The sequence below is a fragment of the Sebastes umbrosus genome, chromosome 22 (genome assembly GCF_015220745.1).
Source record: "Sebastes umbrosus isolate fSebUmb1 chromosome 22, fSebUmb1.pri, whole genome shotgun sequence".
NCBI lineage: Eukaryota > Metazoa > Chordata > Actinopteri > Perciformes > Sebastidae > Sebastes > Sebastes umbrosus.
The window spans coordinates 9,539,502-9,559,614 of NC_051290.1; the positions used below are offsets into that span (position 1 = coordinate 9,539,502).

The 20,113-nt window shown below is 40.0% G+C and overlaps 1 protein-coding gene across 15 annotated transcripts in view; it reads left to right on the plus strand.

Annotated features, from left to right (window-relative positions):
• Positions 1-20,113, plus strand: part of ablim2 (actin binding LIM protein family, member 2) — a 102,461-nt gene that overhangs the window by 14,006 nt on the left and 68,342 nt on the right. For 5 of the 15 annotated variants that reach the window (XM_037757770.1, XM_037757781.1, XM_037757774.1 and 2 more), the window contains exons 1-2: positions 1,939-2,149; positions 14,452-14,628. In XM_037757770.1, the coding sequence (XP_037613698.1) occupies positions 2,134-2,149; positions 14,452-14,628 (193 nt within the window). In that variant the 5' untranslated portion in view covers positions 1,939-2,133. Of the gene's footprint in view, positions 1-1,935; positions 2,150-14,451; positions 14,629-20,113 lie in introns of those variants that run through there. The other 10 variants (XM_037757782.1, XM_037757784.1, XM_037757783.1 and 7 more) reach the window with 6 other exon arrangements.

Sequence of the window (20,113 nt, forward strand, 5' to 3'; positions counted from 1 at the left end):
GACCAGACTGCAGCAGGTTATTGGGAGTCGGTGGCGGTTTTTGCTGCACCTATAGATGCTGCTGTCTGTCCCGATGCAGCAGGAGTTGCTGATTATTGCTCTTCCTTTGTAGGTTCTGTCTTTTTTTAAGCCTTTTTTGAATATCCATGACATCATTTGCATTACCTTTTCAGCATTTTTTTTCTCAGGCTAGCTGCTTGCTTCACTATCTGTAGTAAATCTGCCTACATCCTCACGCAACCATGGCCTTGCGAAGTTATGGGTTTGCACCCAGTTATGGGTGGGGGTGCACAGAGGTCATACAGCACAGGCCTGCCCCCAAAATGCCATGCAGCCCATGGAAGTGGTGACTCAACCCACTGACATTGCAATCCCTTAAACCTTGTCTCTAGCATGAGTAATAGAACTATAAGTAACAGGCTGATGAACCATAGGAGTGGTCCCTTGCTTCATCATTATGGTAGAACATTCCTCCCTCAGGTCATCTGGTTCAGTTGTGTTCTGAGGGCTTGGCACAGCGCCTAATGAATCTGCCTGCTTACTTCACCATTGTGTAAGCGGCCATTGTTTTACTGGGACACAGAAGATGGAGAAGGTCCAACATCATTATCACCACCTAAGGTGACCCCAGACGAGCTGATTGAAGAATGACCTCATTGTTTCTCTACACTGTACATACAGTGTTCAGGCACAATATGTGCTGTATGCTTTGGAGTCCTGATCTTCTCACGAAACTCTCCCAACTGTTGATCACGTTACATTATATATGTATAAAGACCTCTAAGCCATCATGTTGCCTCAAGACACCAGAACCAGACATTCAGAGGTCCATCAGCATCCATCGCCCCTTAAAGACTGAAAACCAAAGTGCTTCTGAGGCCTCCTTTCATTTGTAATGGTGTTATGTATTTACACGATTTCGTCCATCCCCTGTCATCCATCCATCGGCTCTGTCCTTACCTCTGTGAGCGTAAAGCTATTTGGATTACAGATGGCGATGAATCCCTAAGGCTATACGTCTTGCTGCTCTCTGGATATTGATTAGATATCGGCTCAGATCGATGGTGACGGTTAAAGTCAGTCTCCAGATACCAGCAAACACGCAGCGGCTCAATATGAAGTCACCTTGAACATAAGACATCAGACATCTAGATGAGCTGCAGTACAGCTGTACTGTAGATACATGTGTAATGATGGCGGTAGGAGGTTGGATGATACAAACGCAAAAGTCTGTCACTGAATGACACGTCCTGCTCACAAAACTTGGACCAAGCTGTCAAACTAGACGATCTAGTTCTAAAATGAAACCAAATTCAGCAGCGGCATAGCCTATTTCTCTCTTAAAACATTTCTATGGATTTTTTATTATTTAGATGAAATAACTAGATAATATATAAATAGAGCAGGCCGAGATGTTGTTTCCTGTTTGAAACGGCGAGCAGCGAACCAGGGACCAGGTGCATTTAATGCTTGAACGGTCAGTTTAGTGGAGCAGCGCTTTCTGAAATGACTGACGCAACTTTTACGTCTCATACTTGATCCATTGTTTGTATAGAACATATTGATTAGTGCAGCTTTAATCTGTAAAATGCTTTGCAGCCGGTAACTGAAAATAAAAATGTCCCTCTGATGATAAAAAATAACACAAAAAGTAAGGAAAGGGAACACTACATACTGTATCAACATCAAAGTTTTACACCACACAAGACATATTGAACATACTGAACCCTCGTTTGGTTATCACTGAGATGTCAAAGTTGAGTTTGGTGTGTACTGGGTAGACTGGGACACGCCCAGTGATAGACTACCAGGAGGAGGTGTCATTCATTCTCTTTGAGCTGCACATGCTTCTATTTATAACAGATAGCTGCAATAACTCCGTGAGGAGGGAGAGAGTGAGAGAGAGAGAGAGAGACATTGGGAGTCATATGACCTACAGCTCATTCCAGAGATAGTGGCGGACAGAGCGCTCACTCTGTGCTCCCATCTGTCATTACACCAGAGCTGCAGAGCGTGTGGACGATGTGTTGCAACACCGTCCGAGGACTCTGAACAGATTTTTGGGATATTGCCTATAATTACTATCACTGAAAGGACATAAAGTACCAGATTTGGGGAAACAGCTGAGTGACAATGCCAGAGGAGAACGGTAATGATGACCTTTAATAACCTTTAATGAGCTGTTTGTGGTGTGTTCACCTGAGAGTAGACAGTTTGTTTGTATTAACAAGGACGAGGAAGTATAATTACTCTTTCACCTCAACAAATGATAATAATGATCCCACAACTCAGAAATATGGAAATTATTCAAAAATGTTAGGTCATATGAGTGTGTTTATGTCTATGTAATTAGTATTTTACCTGCAGCTAAACAGGCCTCCTATTATGTCACCCCAGTCGGAAGCGTGGAGCACTTTCTGTGTGAATACGGTGCGTGAATGTGAATGACAACAACAAGCCTGTGGGAGCAGGCTGAATGCTTATGCTGCAGGTTGATATGTGCAGCCTGCCTGACTGCAACATCCCTGGCAACAACAGTGTTGTGTTGGTCCCCTGCCTGCATCTCGAACACTGGGAGCTCAGCCATTTGGGCTGCTTACAATGGGGGCGAGGGCCAGTTGCTGAGAAGAAATCACTATGATGTTCCCGTAATGATTTACTTGGTGTCTTTGGTGTTGCATAATATGATTTTAATCACCTTTTTAGAGCTTTAGCATATTAAAATTTTCTCTGCACCTACTGTACTTAATATAGACTGTGAACAGAAGAGAACGTATGTGATTTGAGAGAAACATACCAGCACCCATGTGCGATTTGACTTGCATTATTCATATTGTTCATATATTATTCTACAGAGACCCAACGTGACAACAGGGTTTGATCCAGAAGTAAGAAAACCCAATTGAACGTCTCATTTGCAATAACACTAATTGCTAAAAATCTAGCCTTGTAATATAACTTTCCTCACAACACCGTCTCACGGCAGTTCGTGAAATAATCACAAAATGTAATCTATTTCATTCGTGTACATAGACCCAAATTTTCCCTTTTTTCCCATGATGCTCAGCACGACTTTCAACATCGTATTTTTAGTGCGTTTTCCTACAAATGTCCAGCAAAACGTGACACACGTGTCAATTTCCGCTCCAGTCTTTTCAAAATAAAACTACTTAAGAATAGATTGACTCGGTTAGGCTTAGGCAACAAAAATACTTAGTTAGGTTTAGTAAAAGGTCGCGGTTTGGGTTCAAATAACTCAAAAGTGCTGTAAGTTAATTATGTGGATTACATACAAATTGATTTTGTATTGACCATCACAAAAAAAAACGTGAAATTCGTGTCTATGCAAACACATCAATACATTACATTTTTGTGCGATTGGGCTGTTCCTCAACAATTTATTTATTTATTTAATATTCAGTTTTTAGCAGTATTGAACTAAAATTATAGATGTCTCATAAACCTTTGCGGATTAAACGTCACCAACTGGACTGAACTAGGACTGGGGCCTGGAATGGGCCTTCAATTAAAACCATACACGGTTCAAATGTTAATAGCAAGTGTTGTATCAAACTCATTTATTTATCATTTTAGATTTTTTTTTTTTCAGAAATACCCATGAAAGAAACCGTTAATGAGAAATCGCATAGAGTCACAACAGCAGCATCAGGATTTAAGCTTATTACTAGCTTGTTGAGGTGACGCTGATTTGAACAACTTTGTTATTATTAGGTAGTTTCATATTTAACAATAGGCTACATTATGTTTTATTCTGATTATATAGTTGAAATTTGTAATCTAGTAAAAACAAAAATAGGGTAACTAGTAACCATAGCTGCAAGGTCAAAATTAGGCTGATTTAGCCTTACTTGAGTAAATGTACTTTCCACCACTGACCCCAACCCAGTAGCTTGTAAAGTCGCCTCGTTGTTGGTCCTCATAAACGCACCACAACTATTTGTTGTCCTCTCCAGTGTCTTGTCCTCAGCAGCCTTGTTAAAGCCGATCCAGTGTTGGAGTTTGTGGCTGTGTGTTTTGGGCCAGAACTGTGATTTGTAGCTACAGAGCGGGGAGGCGTGTGTACTGCCATCACAATGTGACGAAGCTCGTAAAGTTTGGCGGTGGGGACAAACAGGCGACACACCCACACCCGCACAAACACACACACACAGGCCACGTGCTTCTACACACACATACTGTGCATTGACATACCAGAAAGAAACGCATGCTTTATATTTAAGTATTTAATCTTGTTCTAATTCAATTAAAACTAATGACCAACAGCAAAAAATGTATAAAAATGGACATGCTGATATTCACGTGCACACATGCATGCATACACACATATGTAGTGAAGAGGAACACACACAAACACACACCACTTCCAGGCACTAGGTTGTCTCTCAGCCAAGGACAGTGTATCCTGGGTGTGTGATGTAATGGCTGGCTGGTGGTCAGCAGTCACAGCGACGCCCGTCACTATTCTGGACCCGGCAGTAAACAAACCATCAGTTTACTAGCATTACCCCGGTGACATTATGATCTTTCTATTTAAATAACAGGATATTTCATTGTGTTTTTGTTATTGGTCATGAGCTATGAAATACATGAAATACTAAGACAGATTTAAAGGTCCCATATTATAAAAAAGTGAGATTTTCACGTTATAAAGCAGGCTTAAGTCCTATATAAATACTGTGAAAGTATCGAAACGCTCAATCCACAGGGAAATACACACAGCCTGTATTCAGAAACTCTGCATTTGAAACAAGCTGTCAGGATTTCTGTCCATTTGTGATGTCACAAATATACAATATTTAGACCCTTTACACAGATATAAATGTAAAAATTCGAAATGTGTCCCAGTTTATTCCTGGTTGCAGTGTATGTGAATGTCATCAGCTGACAGGAAGTACACATGGACCCACACTGTTGCCAGGCAACGCAATTCTGTTGCAATTTCGTCGAAATGCGCTAAAACGGAGCGTTTCAGACAGAGGGTAAATACAGGGATATTCAGGCCGACAGTACGTGGAAAATAACGTTTTTTTTTTTAACATTACAGCATGTAAACATGTTCTAGTAGAAACACACAATACAAGTATGAACCTGAAAATGAGCATGATATGGGACCTTTAAAAAAAACACTATTTTTCAGTCACTACATAGTGAAATGTGGAAATTAGTGCATTTCTGTTACATTAACTTTCTCAAGTAGCAGGTGAAACATCCAGCAGTCCCACTTAGTGACTGTATAATGTATCTTTTGGTAGTAATGTCCTGTGGATGTTGATAATAATCTGTGCGTTGTACCGGCCTCTCTCTTTCTTAGGTGCTAAACCTTGCTTGGCATATGCCAGTGTTTTTGCACCAGCTCTGCTCAAACAGCTGACACAATGCTTTCTACAGACCAGCCTCTATTCATGAGTCATGCTGTTTCTCTCTGGGTTAGAAATGAATGGTTTGCAAACACACGCAGCTCCACTGTCTTTTTTTACCACAACTCTTTCATTCCCTCGCCGCTCTTTGTGTTCCCTCCCAATCAGCTGTGAGCATCCTTCAACACATACATGTAAACACACAGGCACTGTACACTGATTTTCTGCTGCGTCACAGTGAAATGATCCCTGCTGTTACATCACTTTCACCACCCAGGTTGATGATGAGAGCATTATATCGACTTTCTCTTTAATGTTTTGCCATCTCATCGTCTCCATTTTTGTCTAAAAATGACTCCGGTCCCCGCAGGCTCAGTCTGAGCTACTACTTGTCCTTGTTTCTGGGCCTTTCTCTCCGCTGATACTTCTCATTTAAACCAAGCATGACGTGTCAGATCTTTATTAGTGCTCAACTAACGTAATCACATCAGAAGAAAGTACTGTAAATCAACATTTTTACCTCCAATAGGTTATGTCAAGGTTAGGGAAACAAAGTTAATTGCCAGTCTGTGAGGAAACACAAACTCCAGTCTCCTGCATGGAAGTAGGACGTGACCTCCAAACTGTTACCTTCCTCTTTACTACAATAAGGGCACACTCCTTCCTGCATTGGCGCTGGATTTTTGCCACGGGATGTAAAGTCAGACATGCGGCACATACAGTAGCAGGGTAGTTGGGGTTAAGGATTTGCTCCCGTTCTGCCACAAGCGCATTAGGCCTGGCGGGCAGTCTGCCTTCCTGTTCCTCCCATATAGGTGTTGGACTGGGATGAGGTCAGTCAGGGCTCTGTGCAGGCCAGTCAAGTTCTTCCACACCAAATAGAGACGTTGGCTCTGTGCACAGGGGCACAGGGAACAAACACCCTTTATATTATTACCTAGAATTAGGGCTAGGTGATGTGAAGAAAATCAAATATCACAATATTTCTGGCCAAATACCTTTCGATATTGATATTGCGATAATTGGGCTGACCATTGGAGCTTTTACAAAATATTTACTAAGGCTGTCGAAGTTAATGCGATATTAATGCATTAATGCACAATCGTTTTAACGCCACTAATTTCTTTAACGCTTTAACGCAATCAATCTTTCGGAGGTTCAGTTTTAAAGCTAGAGTGAAGATACTGGTAACATATGAAACTAGAAAACCCAAGGAATCCATTGGTCCCAACCATGTCATAGCTTGTCACGAAGGAGGCTAAATAACGCTCCAAACTTACGCAACATTTTGGCGAGGAAAAACTGTCATCACAGTTGGCCACAAGTCAGCACACTGACACACTGACAGCTGTTGTTGCCTGTTGGGCTGCAGTTTGTCATGTTATGATTTGAGCATATATTTTATGCTAAATGCAGTACCTGTGAGGGTTTCTGGACAATATTTGTCATTGTTTTGTGTTAATAATTGATTTCAATAATAAATATATACATACATTTGCATAAAGCAAGCAAATTTGTCCACTCTTATGTTGACAAATTGTCTGCCACTGTGCCATATGATTTTTTCCTTTTTGTTAAGATCTTGTGTTTATCCTTTTAGTGGTTTATTAGTTCTGTTATTTGTGATTTTGGTGTCTTGGATTTTGGGGTTTTCCTTTATATTCATTCATTATAGTGTTTCCTGTTTTATTTTGAAATTCAATCCTCCTGTGTCATGTCTAGTTTTACTTCCTGCCTTTTAGTGATTGTCTGCCCCGCCCTGATTAGTTTCACCTGTGTGTATTCATCCCGCCATCCTTGTGTATTTAAATCTGTGTGTTGTCTTTGTCAGTTCCTCGTCAATCCTCATGTGGAGTTTGTTTTCTGAGTGAGAGTTCTTCCGGTGTTTCTTCGTATTTTCAAGTTTCTTCTATTGGATTATCTTACGTTAACCTGCCTGCTGGACCAGCTGCATTTCTATTCTTAGTAAGTTGCCTTAATTGAACGATTGAACTTTGATTGCTGCCTCTTCGCCCTCTCTGCATTTAGGGTCCACAACTTAAACTTGACACAAATCTCCCTTTAAGGTACATTTTGAACAGATAAAAAACGTGTGATTAATTTGTGATTAATCACGATTAAATATTTGAATCGATTGACAGCCCTAATATTTACACAATGAAATTTTTGATAAATAATCATCAGTAATGTGGATATAAAGACTGTAGGATGAAGTGAGTAAAGGCACATAATAGAACAGCTATAGAACAGTCATCACTTTACTGTAATGCAGCCTTTAAAACCAGGAAAAGACAACACTTATGCCATATTACCATATTACTCTATCCGAAATCTAAGACGATATCGATATAATATTGATATATTGGCTAGAAATACACAGTAAGTCCATATTTAGCTCATATAGAGCAGGATCCTATCAAATCAAGAGAGGAATAACATGGTATTTATGCTGATCGGGCCTCGCAGTGTTTTGACTACATGGCGATGTTCCAGTAGAGCTAGCTGCAGTAACACGTGGGATCATATCTGGAGGCGTGTTGTCATCCACGTGGACGAAATGTTCACTGAGTCATCCGTCCCAGGAATGGAAGGAATCATATGTTTTCACACAAAGACCACATTCATTAGGAAACACACTAGTGGCCGTGCCTTGCTTCAATTTGGGACACAATTGAAAAACCGATTTAGTAACGTTACTGTTATTATAAATAGTATTACTAGTACGAGAAGTATTTTTTGTAGCACCAGCTGGTGTCCAGTATCAAAACATGCTTAATACTGTCTTGCTACATCTCTCTGTTTATATGACATGTCCTTGTCTTTATAAAGGCTGAGCCAACAAGGGTCTTTTTCTTGGCATCCAGAAAGGGGTGAGATAATGGAGTGAGTTTTCTGTTGGGATGACGGCCTGGAAACTCTTCAGCAGTGAAGAAATGGTTTTAGGTAAGGCCAGGTGTCAGCAGGCTCCTAAAAAGACATTTTATCTCGGTAAATACAGACAAGAACAACGTTTTAACTCTTCCATTTAGTTTAACAGGTCCTTAAAATGTTGCACATTCTCGGCGTGTTGTGTTCCTGGGCCAAAATATGCCATTTTTTTTTGTCATGAATTTGATACTTTTGTTACTTGAATTGAAAGAGAACCCATTTTCATTCACATATCGTGAGGTCAGAGGTCAAGGGACCCCTTTGAAAATGGCCATGTCAGTTTTTCCTCGCCAAACTCTAGCGTACGTTTGGAGCGTTATTTAGTCTCCTTCCCGACAAGCTAGTATGACATGGTTGGTACCAATGGATTCCTTAGGTTTTTTTAGTTTCATATGATACCAGTAAGCTACAACCTCAGAAAGATCGATTGTGTTAAAGAAATTAGTGGCGTTGTTATCGTGTTAACTTGACAGCTCTATTTCTAACACAAATGAGAACTAAGGTGAAAGAAAATGATTTCCTTCATTGCATTGTGAAGGACCCCCTGTAGACAAGTTCTCTCAAGCAACACTGAAATGATTCTACATGTAACTTTCTTATGTATTTCGACTTTATTCATATTTACCATCATTTGTGTAAATACAGTATTACGCTGTACATTTACTGGCTTTTCCAAAAAAAAAAAAAATAAGGATGACATGTAATCTAAATTTTTTGGAGCATGTTCATGTCTTTACTCGTAAGAAAGTGAAAATCCCAAAGGTCAACGGCTCGGACACCACCAGAGTACTCGTGTTTTTTGATCCCCCGCCGCCTCTGCAGATGGTTCACACCAGGAATGTTGCAGAGAACCATGGGATACCCGTGAGTTGAGGGAACACTCTATTTTTAGGAGGTGCTGGAGTATGGCTTCTTGAGAAGGCATTTGAGATATAACTGCTTGTGTGTTCCACTGTGAAGTTGGCTGTGCTTCCTTATTACATGTATATATATATATATACCATGAAAGCCTTTTTTCTTGTTGCAGTATTAACTGAGTTGTGGCAAGAGATACTGTTGGACTAGGGAGGGTTTGGGAGGTTCTCGATTTCAATCTGAGCAGCAAACTTTGAGCTGAATGACATTGAATGTCTCATTTACTGTTGGATATCTGTATGGCTTCTTCTTCATGATGCATCAATGAGAGATTCTATATGGTGTAGCCACATGCCTATGTTTGGGCAGTTGTACGGTGTAGATGTGCAGGGTGGTGAGTTGCCAACCCTCCGTCAGTGGTCAGTGTGTGTGTTCCCAGAGGCTTCCAGTGGTGTGACTCTATGCAGCACAGCCATGTAGTGCTGCATCGCTCAGATAGCTGCCTGCCTGGCTGCGACCTTTGGGACAACGAGATCGGTTGTAGCTGTCAGCCAGAGAACAGACACCGGCGAGGCTGATTGATGACAGAGACAACTGGTCCAGGAGAAGACAGGGCACCGGCACGGGTAGAGGCGGGAGGGAAAGGAAGGACTCTGCACACGGCACACAGTCGCACTCTCTTTACTCAATCGTAGAAAGGAAACTCATTGCTTCCTTACATCATCCACGTCTATTTCCTCTACTTGATCTTCTGAGAGAAACTTTCTTTTTCTCTCATTTGCCTTTGCTGCACTTTTTCCCCCAAAACTTTTCACTTTCATTCTTTTACAAACACAGAAATGTGAGAGATCTTAACTTCTGACCTCTTTTCATAATTGATAATGACAGTTTCTTATGAAAAGATAGATTGTTACCATGACTACTTTGAATTTTGAAATGCTTAAAACATTTAGATGCAAATTTGCCCTGCAAAAAAAACCCTAGTAAAGACACGAGAGAAACAGTTTAACATGGATTGAGCAGACCATTCATCATTCACTTTGTCAACTAACTGTATATCAAATCTAAACAGCACACCGCTCACCACTCCCCCCACACCCCTACTGACAGATTATTGGACCTGATCACAGACCGCAACGATGTCTTATTACTGGAACCATCTCATCCCCGCCCTCCTCTTCTATTTGCTGTTTGAAGAGGAAGTAAAGACATGGGATCCCCCCCTCTCCTCCCCACCTCTCCACCTCCAACAGGTGCAAGGGTGCAGCAAAGCATGCTGGGTCAGATCAGGAGCTCAGAACCCCTCCCGGCTCCTCCTGTGACTACCAACACCCTGTAGTCCTCCCCTCTACCAACCCGGACTCTTTTCCAGATGGTTGCAATCAACCCGGCCTCAGACCTTTTTTTTTTTTTGTTTTACAAGGACTGAAGACTTTCCCCTCCTAAATTCTTGTCTTTATTGGTTAGCATGCCCACATGTATACGCTCAATAAAGCCGCACCTCTTATACCGACAATAGAATCAAAAGGCAACCGTGTCCAAAATCCCCCTAATCTTTTCTTGATTCAATTTGGAAGTCAGCACATTTTCAAGTCCGAGATCAGATTGTAAATCTCGACATATGGAGTGAATGAAAGCACATCTGTGGATTTTAGCGTCATCCAAAGAAAACTTCATGAATATATTTTGATTGTATTTGCTGACCTCAAGAATGTACATTTATTTCACTTTATATTTGAAAAAAAATCAGATTTGGGAATTGGACTTTTGAAAACTTGGGCATGATGGAAAGTTCCAGCAGAGATCTAAGGAGGTTTTGGAGGCGATGTTTGTCTTGGACACACCGACACAAACACTATAAATCTGAAAAATAGCTTTGTCCCCTTACAGCTGGTGAGAGGTCCTTGTAAAACTGAAGAATGCGTTGCTTCTGTAGGTCTGGATTTACTGGAGGCTGTTTTTACTCTCCCGGCAAGTAAAACCCCCGGCCACGCAGGTCACACATGAACAAGTGCTTCTTTCAAAGTGTGTGTTTTATATCAGTTCAAAACTTTGTTTTGTCCCAAGAGAAGAACATACATCAAACTTTATGCATGTCGAGTTGGTTCTTTGCTTTATTGCTTTCTTTCGGAGTGAGATAAAGATATCAATATCAACCTCATGTGTTTGTGTTGGATACAGAGCTGTCAGGACATACTTGCTGGAACTATTTCTTGGCATATAAAAGCCAGGCATAGCTTCTGTGCACAGCATCCTGGAGTCTTGTCGTTATAGCGAGGTGCACAGAGGCACTGGACTGATGGGTAAATTGTTCACCAAGAAAAAGTTACAGCATGTAATTCTCCCTAAATCCTCAACTTGTTGTTTTTACGTTGCTGTTAGGGCGTAACCGGTCGGCACATTTTTTTTTTTTACCTTTGAGTAGTGTTGTCACAATAAAAAATTCTGACTCGATACGATACCCTGCCTAAATATCTCAATACTGAAACGATACCACGGCAAAAATCTAAAACATCAGGAAAAGTAATGGAATAATAGATGACAGAAAATGGAATTTAAAATTGTATTATTATTTATAATTATTATTATTTTATTCGTAATTTAAAATGTTAAAATGTAAACATTTATTCATTACAAAGTGAATGCAGGAATCTGATATTTAAGTTTATGTGATTTCTTTGATAGTTCATTTTATATTTGCATTTATTTTTGATAATGCACACATATTTACATTTCATCTCTATTCTTATTTCTATTTTTCTCATAACTTATATATATATTTTTTTACCACAGTATGTGTTTCAAATCCAACTAAACTGGTTGGAGTCTGATGGCAAAGGAAGAGATTTACTTTGATTAAATGATTCAACAGTCTCTCCAGTCCAAATGAAGTTTCCCTTTAACTTTACAGGGAGAAAGGTGTCAGGGTGGCTACATGTGCTTTTCCCTCATTATACAGTAGAGAAAAACAATAAAGCATTGTCGCTTTAACTTAATCTAAGTCTGTGCCGATAAAACACCCAATAAACACCAACTGAATTGAGCAAACCTGAAAGAAGGATGTCCACCAGAAAAATAAAGTTGTTGGTGAGTTTCCAGCTCTGTTTGCCTCACACAGCTATTATCCCAATGCTTCCTTCTCTCTCTCTAAATCAATTCATTTGATGAACTCCCCTTTCCAAGCCCAATTACCGGTAACCATGGAGGCCCGATGAAACCAGTCTGACGACGCAAATGTTTCCCGAGAAAACACAAAGGGCCTTTCATTAGGCTGATGCCCCAGTCAGCACTGAAAGGCCGATCAGTATGTGAGCATATTCTGCCAGCGTTATGATGAAAGGGGAAAAGGGCGATGTGTACTGATAATGCTGTTATAGGACGGAGAAGCAGGGGTGTTGCAGTAGGGGGGACTGACGCCCCAATGGAAGCAGAGCCACCCAAAAGCCTGGAATGAAAAGTTTGTAATTAGTGTCATAACTAAATTAAAACTGGTTGAATAAACCGGTTGATAGACTGAACTTTGTGTAAAAAAATAAATAGCGGAGACTCTCTGAGATCCATCTCACCCCTAACAAAAGGCACAAAATGGTTTAGTCCACTCCTGCACTATAGGATTTTCTCTAAACGCAACTATAAGCCGAGGGATGCTGGAGTACCAACGGTGTACACTGACAGATGTGGGGCCAGATGCATGAAACTCACATGAACAACGCACAAAGACAGACATAAGCATTCTTTTCGTCAGATTTTTAAAGTCGCACTTACATATGGTCAATCATTGTGGAGCACAGCCAATAGGAACGCTCTCTCTCTCTGAAATGACCTGTGATTGGCCAAAGTCTCCCGTCATGGACTAGATTTATTAAAGCCTGAAACCAGAGCCATGAGGAGGTGCAGAAGTCTCTCAGAACACTTGAATTACAATATGCTGAAGGGTTAATATGGAATTTTTGCCCAATGATGGCAAACAAATTCTGCCTACTGTAGATTTAAATACGGCGAAGAAGAAGTGCAGTTTCACAGATTGTGTCGCATTGGTCAGGCTCTGCCAGTATGTGTGTGACTTCACCTCAGCGATGTTGCTGTGCTCTGTTATTTCAAGTTTATCATTGCTGGTGTTCGACATCATTTTTCTTGGCACAAACTTTCTTTCCTGTGTGGAACAAAGGAGAGTAACTGCTATGACATTCATCCAACATCAGTGTTTATTTTGACTTTCTAGGCTTTCTACTGTGTGTGTGCAGGTGTGTGTGTGTGTGTGAGAGAGAGAGAGTCAAAGAAAAAAAGAGAAGTAAAGAACATTGTTTTTTCATATCCTTGTCTGATATGACATTCTAAGTGATGATTTGGGTATTTTTGGATTAAAGACATTTATTTTTTCATCATGAAATATGACACTAAAATAAGTCAGATTTATGTGTTTATTAAAGTAAAAGGACGGTGCTTGAAAATCCAAATGGAGACAAACATGCTATGTATAAATAAAGGGGTCACTAAGAAGTGTTTTGAAGGCCAGAGTTGATGCAGATATTGTTAGATTAAAGCTACGTACAAGCAGTATTTGGTATATTTCAATGCCAAAAATATTCGACTTCCAAATATCCAGTATTTCAAATACTTAAAGGTCCCATATCATGCAAATTTTCCGGTTTATACTTGTATTTTGTGTTTCTATTAGAACATGTCTACATGCTGTAATGTTAAAAAAAACTTTATTTTCCTCATACTGTCTGCTTTAATATATCTGTATTTACCCTTTGTCTGAAACGCTCCATTTTAATGCATTTCAACGGAATTGCAACAGAATTGCATTGCCTGGCAACAGCTTGGGTCCATGGTTACTTCCTGTCAGCTGATGTCATTAACATCCACTGCAACAGGAAATAAACTGGGACGCATTTTGAATGTTTACGTTTAAAACCGTGTAATGGTCTAAATATTGTATATTTGTGACATCACAAAAGGACAGAAATCCTAACGGCTTGTTTCAAACGCACAATTTCTGAATACGGGCTGTGTGTATTTCTCCATATATTGAGCGTTTTGATAGTTTAACAGTATTTATATAGCACTTAAACCTGCTTTATAATATAAAAGACGTGAAAATCTTACTTTTTACAATATGGGACCTTTAAACTCCTATATAATATCAAAAGTTCACCACACTGTCTGGTAGATACCTGCCAGATTCATCACCAAACTCAACAAGTCAGAGTGTCAGTTTGGCTCTTTTCATCATCGTTTGTGTCTCTAAACTGGTCTTCTCCTTGTCTCTGTGTGTCCCCTGCAGTGTTTCAGCAGCAGGCTGTCCACAGCCCTCTGGAGCAGCAGAAGCAGAAACAGAAGTCAGGAGGAGGTGGAGGAGGAGGAGGACCCATCCCCTGTCAGAACTGTGGAAAACCATGCAAAGGGGAGGCGCTCCGGGTCCAGAACAAACACTTCCACATCAAGTGCTTCGCCTGTAAAGGTATGTAACAGCAGACATCACCTCTCACCTTTGCACAGTCATCCCCACAACCCACATTCTCCCACCCTCAGAGAAGACTAGTACACTACACTACACTAATGTGGCTTATCTTTTTGAGTAAGGATGCTGTGCCAGTTAAGAGCTGTGGGAGGCAGGGGATTCATAGTACAGACAAGCTTTTGAAGTAGACATGACTAATTAAGAGCTTTTTTCTAAGATGAATCTAACTAATCTATTTTGAAACGCTTAGAGAATAAAATACACTAATATGTCTTTTAAGTGGAGAGTCTTTTAGGAGGAAAAAGATATGGAAAAGCTAAAAATATGGACTCAAACCAAGCAACCATATGATAAAAGAAGGCACTGTGTTGAAAATGTACTAATATGACTCTGTAGATGTCAATAAAAGAAGCAATAATATGGAGATGTTAAAAGAAAACACATCTTTTTGAAAAGAGAAAAGTCACCAATAAGGACCATTTGAAGTGAAAATGAAGAGAGAAACTAATATGGATCTGGAGAAACAGAGAGAGGATGAGCCTATTAGTGGTTTCCATTATTGTAAAGTCATTTATAATCATATTGTTATTGATAAGTTGGCAATATGAGGAACATTTGCTCAGAAAGTGAATACTGACGCGTGAGTCAGGTCTAATCAGTTACAGAGATGAGGTGTGGGTTACATTGTGTGTGTGTATTTTTGTGTATGAGAGTGTATATTTGGGGTTGGGTGTCAGATTCTTGTGAACTATGTGCTCCATGTGTGTGTGCTTGTGATGGGTGTGTGTGGGGTACTTCATAGGAGTGTGTGCGCCCCTCCCAGCACATGAGCCTCGTGTCAGACTGCTGTTGTTGTCAACACATACTCCGGTTGCTAGGCTACCGTTGATGTCGCTACAATGTCGGCAGCTTCCTGAGTTTATCGCCTTTAATGTTGCACTGACCAGCAGACTCCCTGTCTACACCACCCCCCCCCCACTCTTCCTCCTCATCCATCTTTAACTCTATGAACAAGGGATGAAATAGCATGTGGTGTGTGCAGACCCATGACACATGACATAAATCAACCGCATCAGCTTCTTTCAGCGTGATCTTAAAGGTATAATATACAAGATTTTTTCTAAAAACAATTTATAGACTGATACTAAAGTAATCTCTCTCAATCATCACTTTCTGACCCACTAGCAGTGTGTGGCGGTGTCTGTTTCGCCACGCCGCAAGACGCCTCTTTAGCTCCGTATACATACATAAAGAGCGGCTGTATTTGATGGATAAGAACAGGTTGTGTGTTCTCATGTGCATGTTGTGCTCCAGTGTTCCCCCTGCTCCTCTGTCTCTCTCATGTGTCAGTTTGACGGAGACAGGAAGCACCGCCACTTCGGCTGCATTCATTCAAAATCCGGCATCATGGCACCTTCCCACAGCGTTGTGTGAAGGCGTGGTTTATTTGTGCTTTAACCGCCATGAAACAATCAGAAAATAACAGTCAGATAATCAGACAGACCCAACTTATTATACTTGTATCAAACTGGAATGATCCTTTAAGTGTTCTGGCTCTTAGTCTATCAGTATCTTTTAGTATAGCAGCGTCTGTGCCGATAACGTACATCAACAGTGCATAATTTATGCCCCTAGAGCAGCTTTGTAGACAGCTGACTAATGCTAGGATGACTCCCACACCGTACTGTTCCTGCCCTAACAGATACACTGATTCTTTTGTATTACAGCAGGCTGATATTTGAGTAATAAATGTGCAAACTATTTCTGATCCAAAGATTCCAACACGAGCACTGTTCTGTACACAACGGGCTGACGTTAGTTTAACCTCTGCGTCAAGTCATTAAATATACATTACACCAACATTTGGGTGACATGATAAATGCCTGTAGTCAACCATGCCTACCTCCAAGAGCAGCATTATCCTGTAAACATTAAACTCATCCCTATACAATTGCATGAATTATGTGGAATTATGCACTGTTACTTCACCAGGAGTAGCATAACTCTGTATCCAAAAGGCCCTTACTAAGAAAAACACAAAGAAAACAGCTTTATTTGTTGCACTTCTTCACTTTACTACATTCGCATGATTGTCCATAATTAATCGGGATTATTCGCAAATTACCGAATTACACTTAAAGGGAGATTTGTCAAGTATTTAATACTCTTATCAACATGGGAGTGGACAAATATGCTGCTTTATGCAAATGTATGTATATATGTATTATTAGAAATCAATTAACAACACAAAACAATCACAAATATTGTCCAGTTTCATTGTTTATACGTGTAAAAAGTTACATATAATCCCTTTTAAAACACTAGATGGCCTGTTTCATGGGGCATTTTTAACCCATGAAATGCAGATTTTTTATAAATTTGGTAAGAAACCAACACATCTCCGTTACGTCATTTAGTTTACAGCTCAAACAAGTGAGCAGTCCCTCTTTAAAGAGGCCTTGATTAGTAGAAAATGACTTCAACAGCAGTGTGTTGTGGTTTAATATCGTGTGCAGCTATTAACGACTCTCATGCCGTACTAATTGAGCTGAGTATGTTCCTTCATGCCAGGCTTTTATCTTTGACTGAAAAAGAAATGAGTGGTAATTGTGGTAATTACACGCCGCGGGTCATACATACATACAAATTACTCATACAAATTAATCAGACGTTAATAACTGAAAGTCATTATAACGCAGTTACTGGACGTCACGATTAAAGGAACAGAGAGCATGTTTTCTTCACGGGGAAACGTTGTTTGGCTCGCTCTCTAAAGAGCTTAATTAGGAAGCGTGAGGATGGATCATTGAGTGTCAGGCATCCAGGACATGTATTAATACCATGTAGACGCAACAGTCAGGAGAGCTATGTATGTAAGGGCGTTGCTCACTCCACCCAGGTCATACAGAAAACGCCTGGCCATTCCTCCGATCCATAAAGCCAAAGCATGACTACATTAATATCCAACTATTTTGTGTTCATAAAGAACTCAGGGTGGGCAGTTTGCTATTAAAACATCCAGATGAAATAGAATAAGCCGTAGCAGGCTCTATCTGCAGTTCAAACCTGAACATCAGACAGATGAAAAGACATCTGGCTCAAGTTAAGCGCAGTAGTAGTTTTTATTTTTAATAAAGATGTCAGATGATAATAAAATCAGATGAAATATCGTGTCCCTTTTAGTCTTTTTAAATTTACAGACCATAAACACACACACACTACCTCACCTCTGCCCCAGTGCACTCTATCAAAGACATCAAGATGAACCTGGAAGAGAATCAAGCAGTGACCTCCCCGACTATCTCGCTGTATTACTGCCAATTACTACCAGTCTGGGTGTTCGCCAGCAGGCTAACGGTGCCAGGTCTGAAGTGAGGAACCGTCAACGCCCAGCTCGCCGTGTGTAATTAACACCGAGCGGCGGAGAGGAGGACTGGATGACTGGATTAATGGGAGTTAATGTTAGCCTCTTTAGCGCTGGCCTTGTATCAGCTCTGGGCTGTTAATAGTAAACACGGTCTCAGTGTTTGTAGCAACTTGTTTATATGTTGTAAATAATGATTTAATCAATGTTAATTACAGGTATTTTATCCACTGTGTAAGTAAAGAACTATAGCAAGAGAGATTTTTCACAACCGGGCAACCTGAAAGCAGTTTATCAGGGCTTATTACACTTCATAAGTAGCTATCCTGGTGCTTTCCATCATATCACATGGTCATGGTTTGCCTATAGCTGTCATGGATTTTATTTTTTTTTTTAAAACAGTGTAATTGATTCATGTTCAACTTCCTGTTATATAACATATATGCTGCAGCCAACATGTGATATACTTAAAAGAAAAATCCCCACATTGCAGTTTTAAGCTCACTTGATGAGCACTAATTGCTGTTTTCATGGGAGCTGTTATCAACAGCAAGCTGTGTGTTTGAGGAAGTGTGATCTATTTAGGCAGCCGCCGTGCCTGTCTCTCTCTCTCTACATATATATATATATATATATATATATACTGTTATGTCTTTAAGCTGACACCACCCGAAGCAGAGAGCTGCAGTCAAAACAACTCAGACAGGCTTTTATCCCGAACCTGTTTCTGCTTTGGGCCTCATGACAGGCCATCATCCAAATAGCTTTGGAATACTCAAATGTGAAAATATGCGGTCACACCCTGATGTCGACAAGCCGCACAAACTGAAAACAGTAACGCAGAGAGCTGAAGAGTTGGAGTGGTGATGCGGAAAGACTCCTTTTATAACAGACACAATCCTTCTTTGTCATTCACACACCACATTCACACAACACTCCCTCACAAACACAGGAGTGGTATAAATGATTCTATTACACACGACTTGCTTCTCCATGAAGCTGAAAACAGTTTAACTTTGACAGTGCTAGTTGTCAAGTATAGTTTTTTTTTTTTTAAGGAAAACTTCAATCATGGCCATCATGGCATCTCATCAGTAATTTAACACAATCAATGTCTTGGGAAAATGGTGAGTGTTGATGGATTTATTTATTTATTATTTATTATTTATTATTTATTTATTAATTTATTATTTATTATTTATTATGGATTTATTATTTATTTATTTATTTATTATTTATTATTTATTTTTTATTTTTTTATTTATGTATTTATTTATTTATTATTTATTTATTATTTATTCATTATTTATTATTATTTATTTATTTATGTTTTTTCAGTGTAGCAGCAATATGTTGGCTTTTACCTGCCATTGACCTTGATGCATGTTTTACTGCATAATATACAACATATGCAATACATTTTGAAGACATTTTAGGTCCAAAACAATATTATGGCCAATAATTTTCCAAAAATCCCGCCCCTGGTCAACTGATTATTAGAATAATATTAGAGTATTGTTGACAAAGTAGGCCAATGTTGACTTACCTACAGAGTAACGAAGGCAATTTAGGTTGTACAACCGCTAGAAACCAGACGTTGAGTGAGTAAACGTAAGGAGAATGTTACAATAATATCTATAGTGTGAAATTACAGCTTTGTCTCCGTCTGTTTCATAGTCAGTCTTCCTTTTGAGGTTTTGACAGATTTATGGATTGCATTGTTTTTTTGTACAGCTATCCAGCCTGAATGTGTTTCTTCCTGGAAGTCGGCTCGGTAAATAGACGCTGCTGGCCACATGTTGAAGATCCTGACGGTCGGTATCAGCGGTGTTATAATAGCAGATGGTTGTGATGTTCTCAGTAGGGTGTTGGCTATTGGATTGTCTCCTTCTTGGAAGCAGACTGACCAGAACAGAGCCAGGGGGGAGTGTGTGTGTTCGTCACTGGAGGCAGGGGTGCTGACCTCACACACACGTGTTTGGAGGGAAAGGAAAACACACACACACACACACACACTTAAAGGACCAGTGTGTAACAATTAGGGATTGGCAGAAATGGAATATAATATCAATAAGTTTGTTTTCTTTAGTGTATAATCACCTGATAATAAGAATTGTTGTG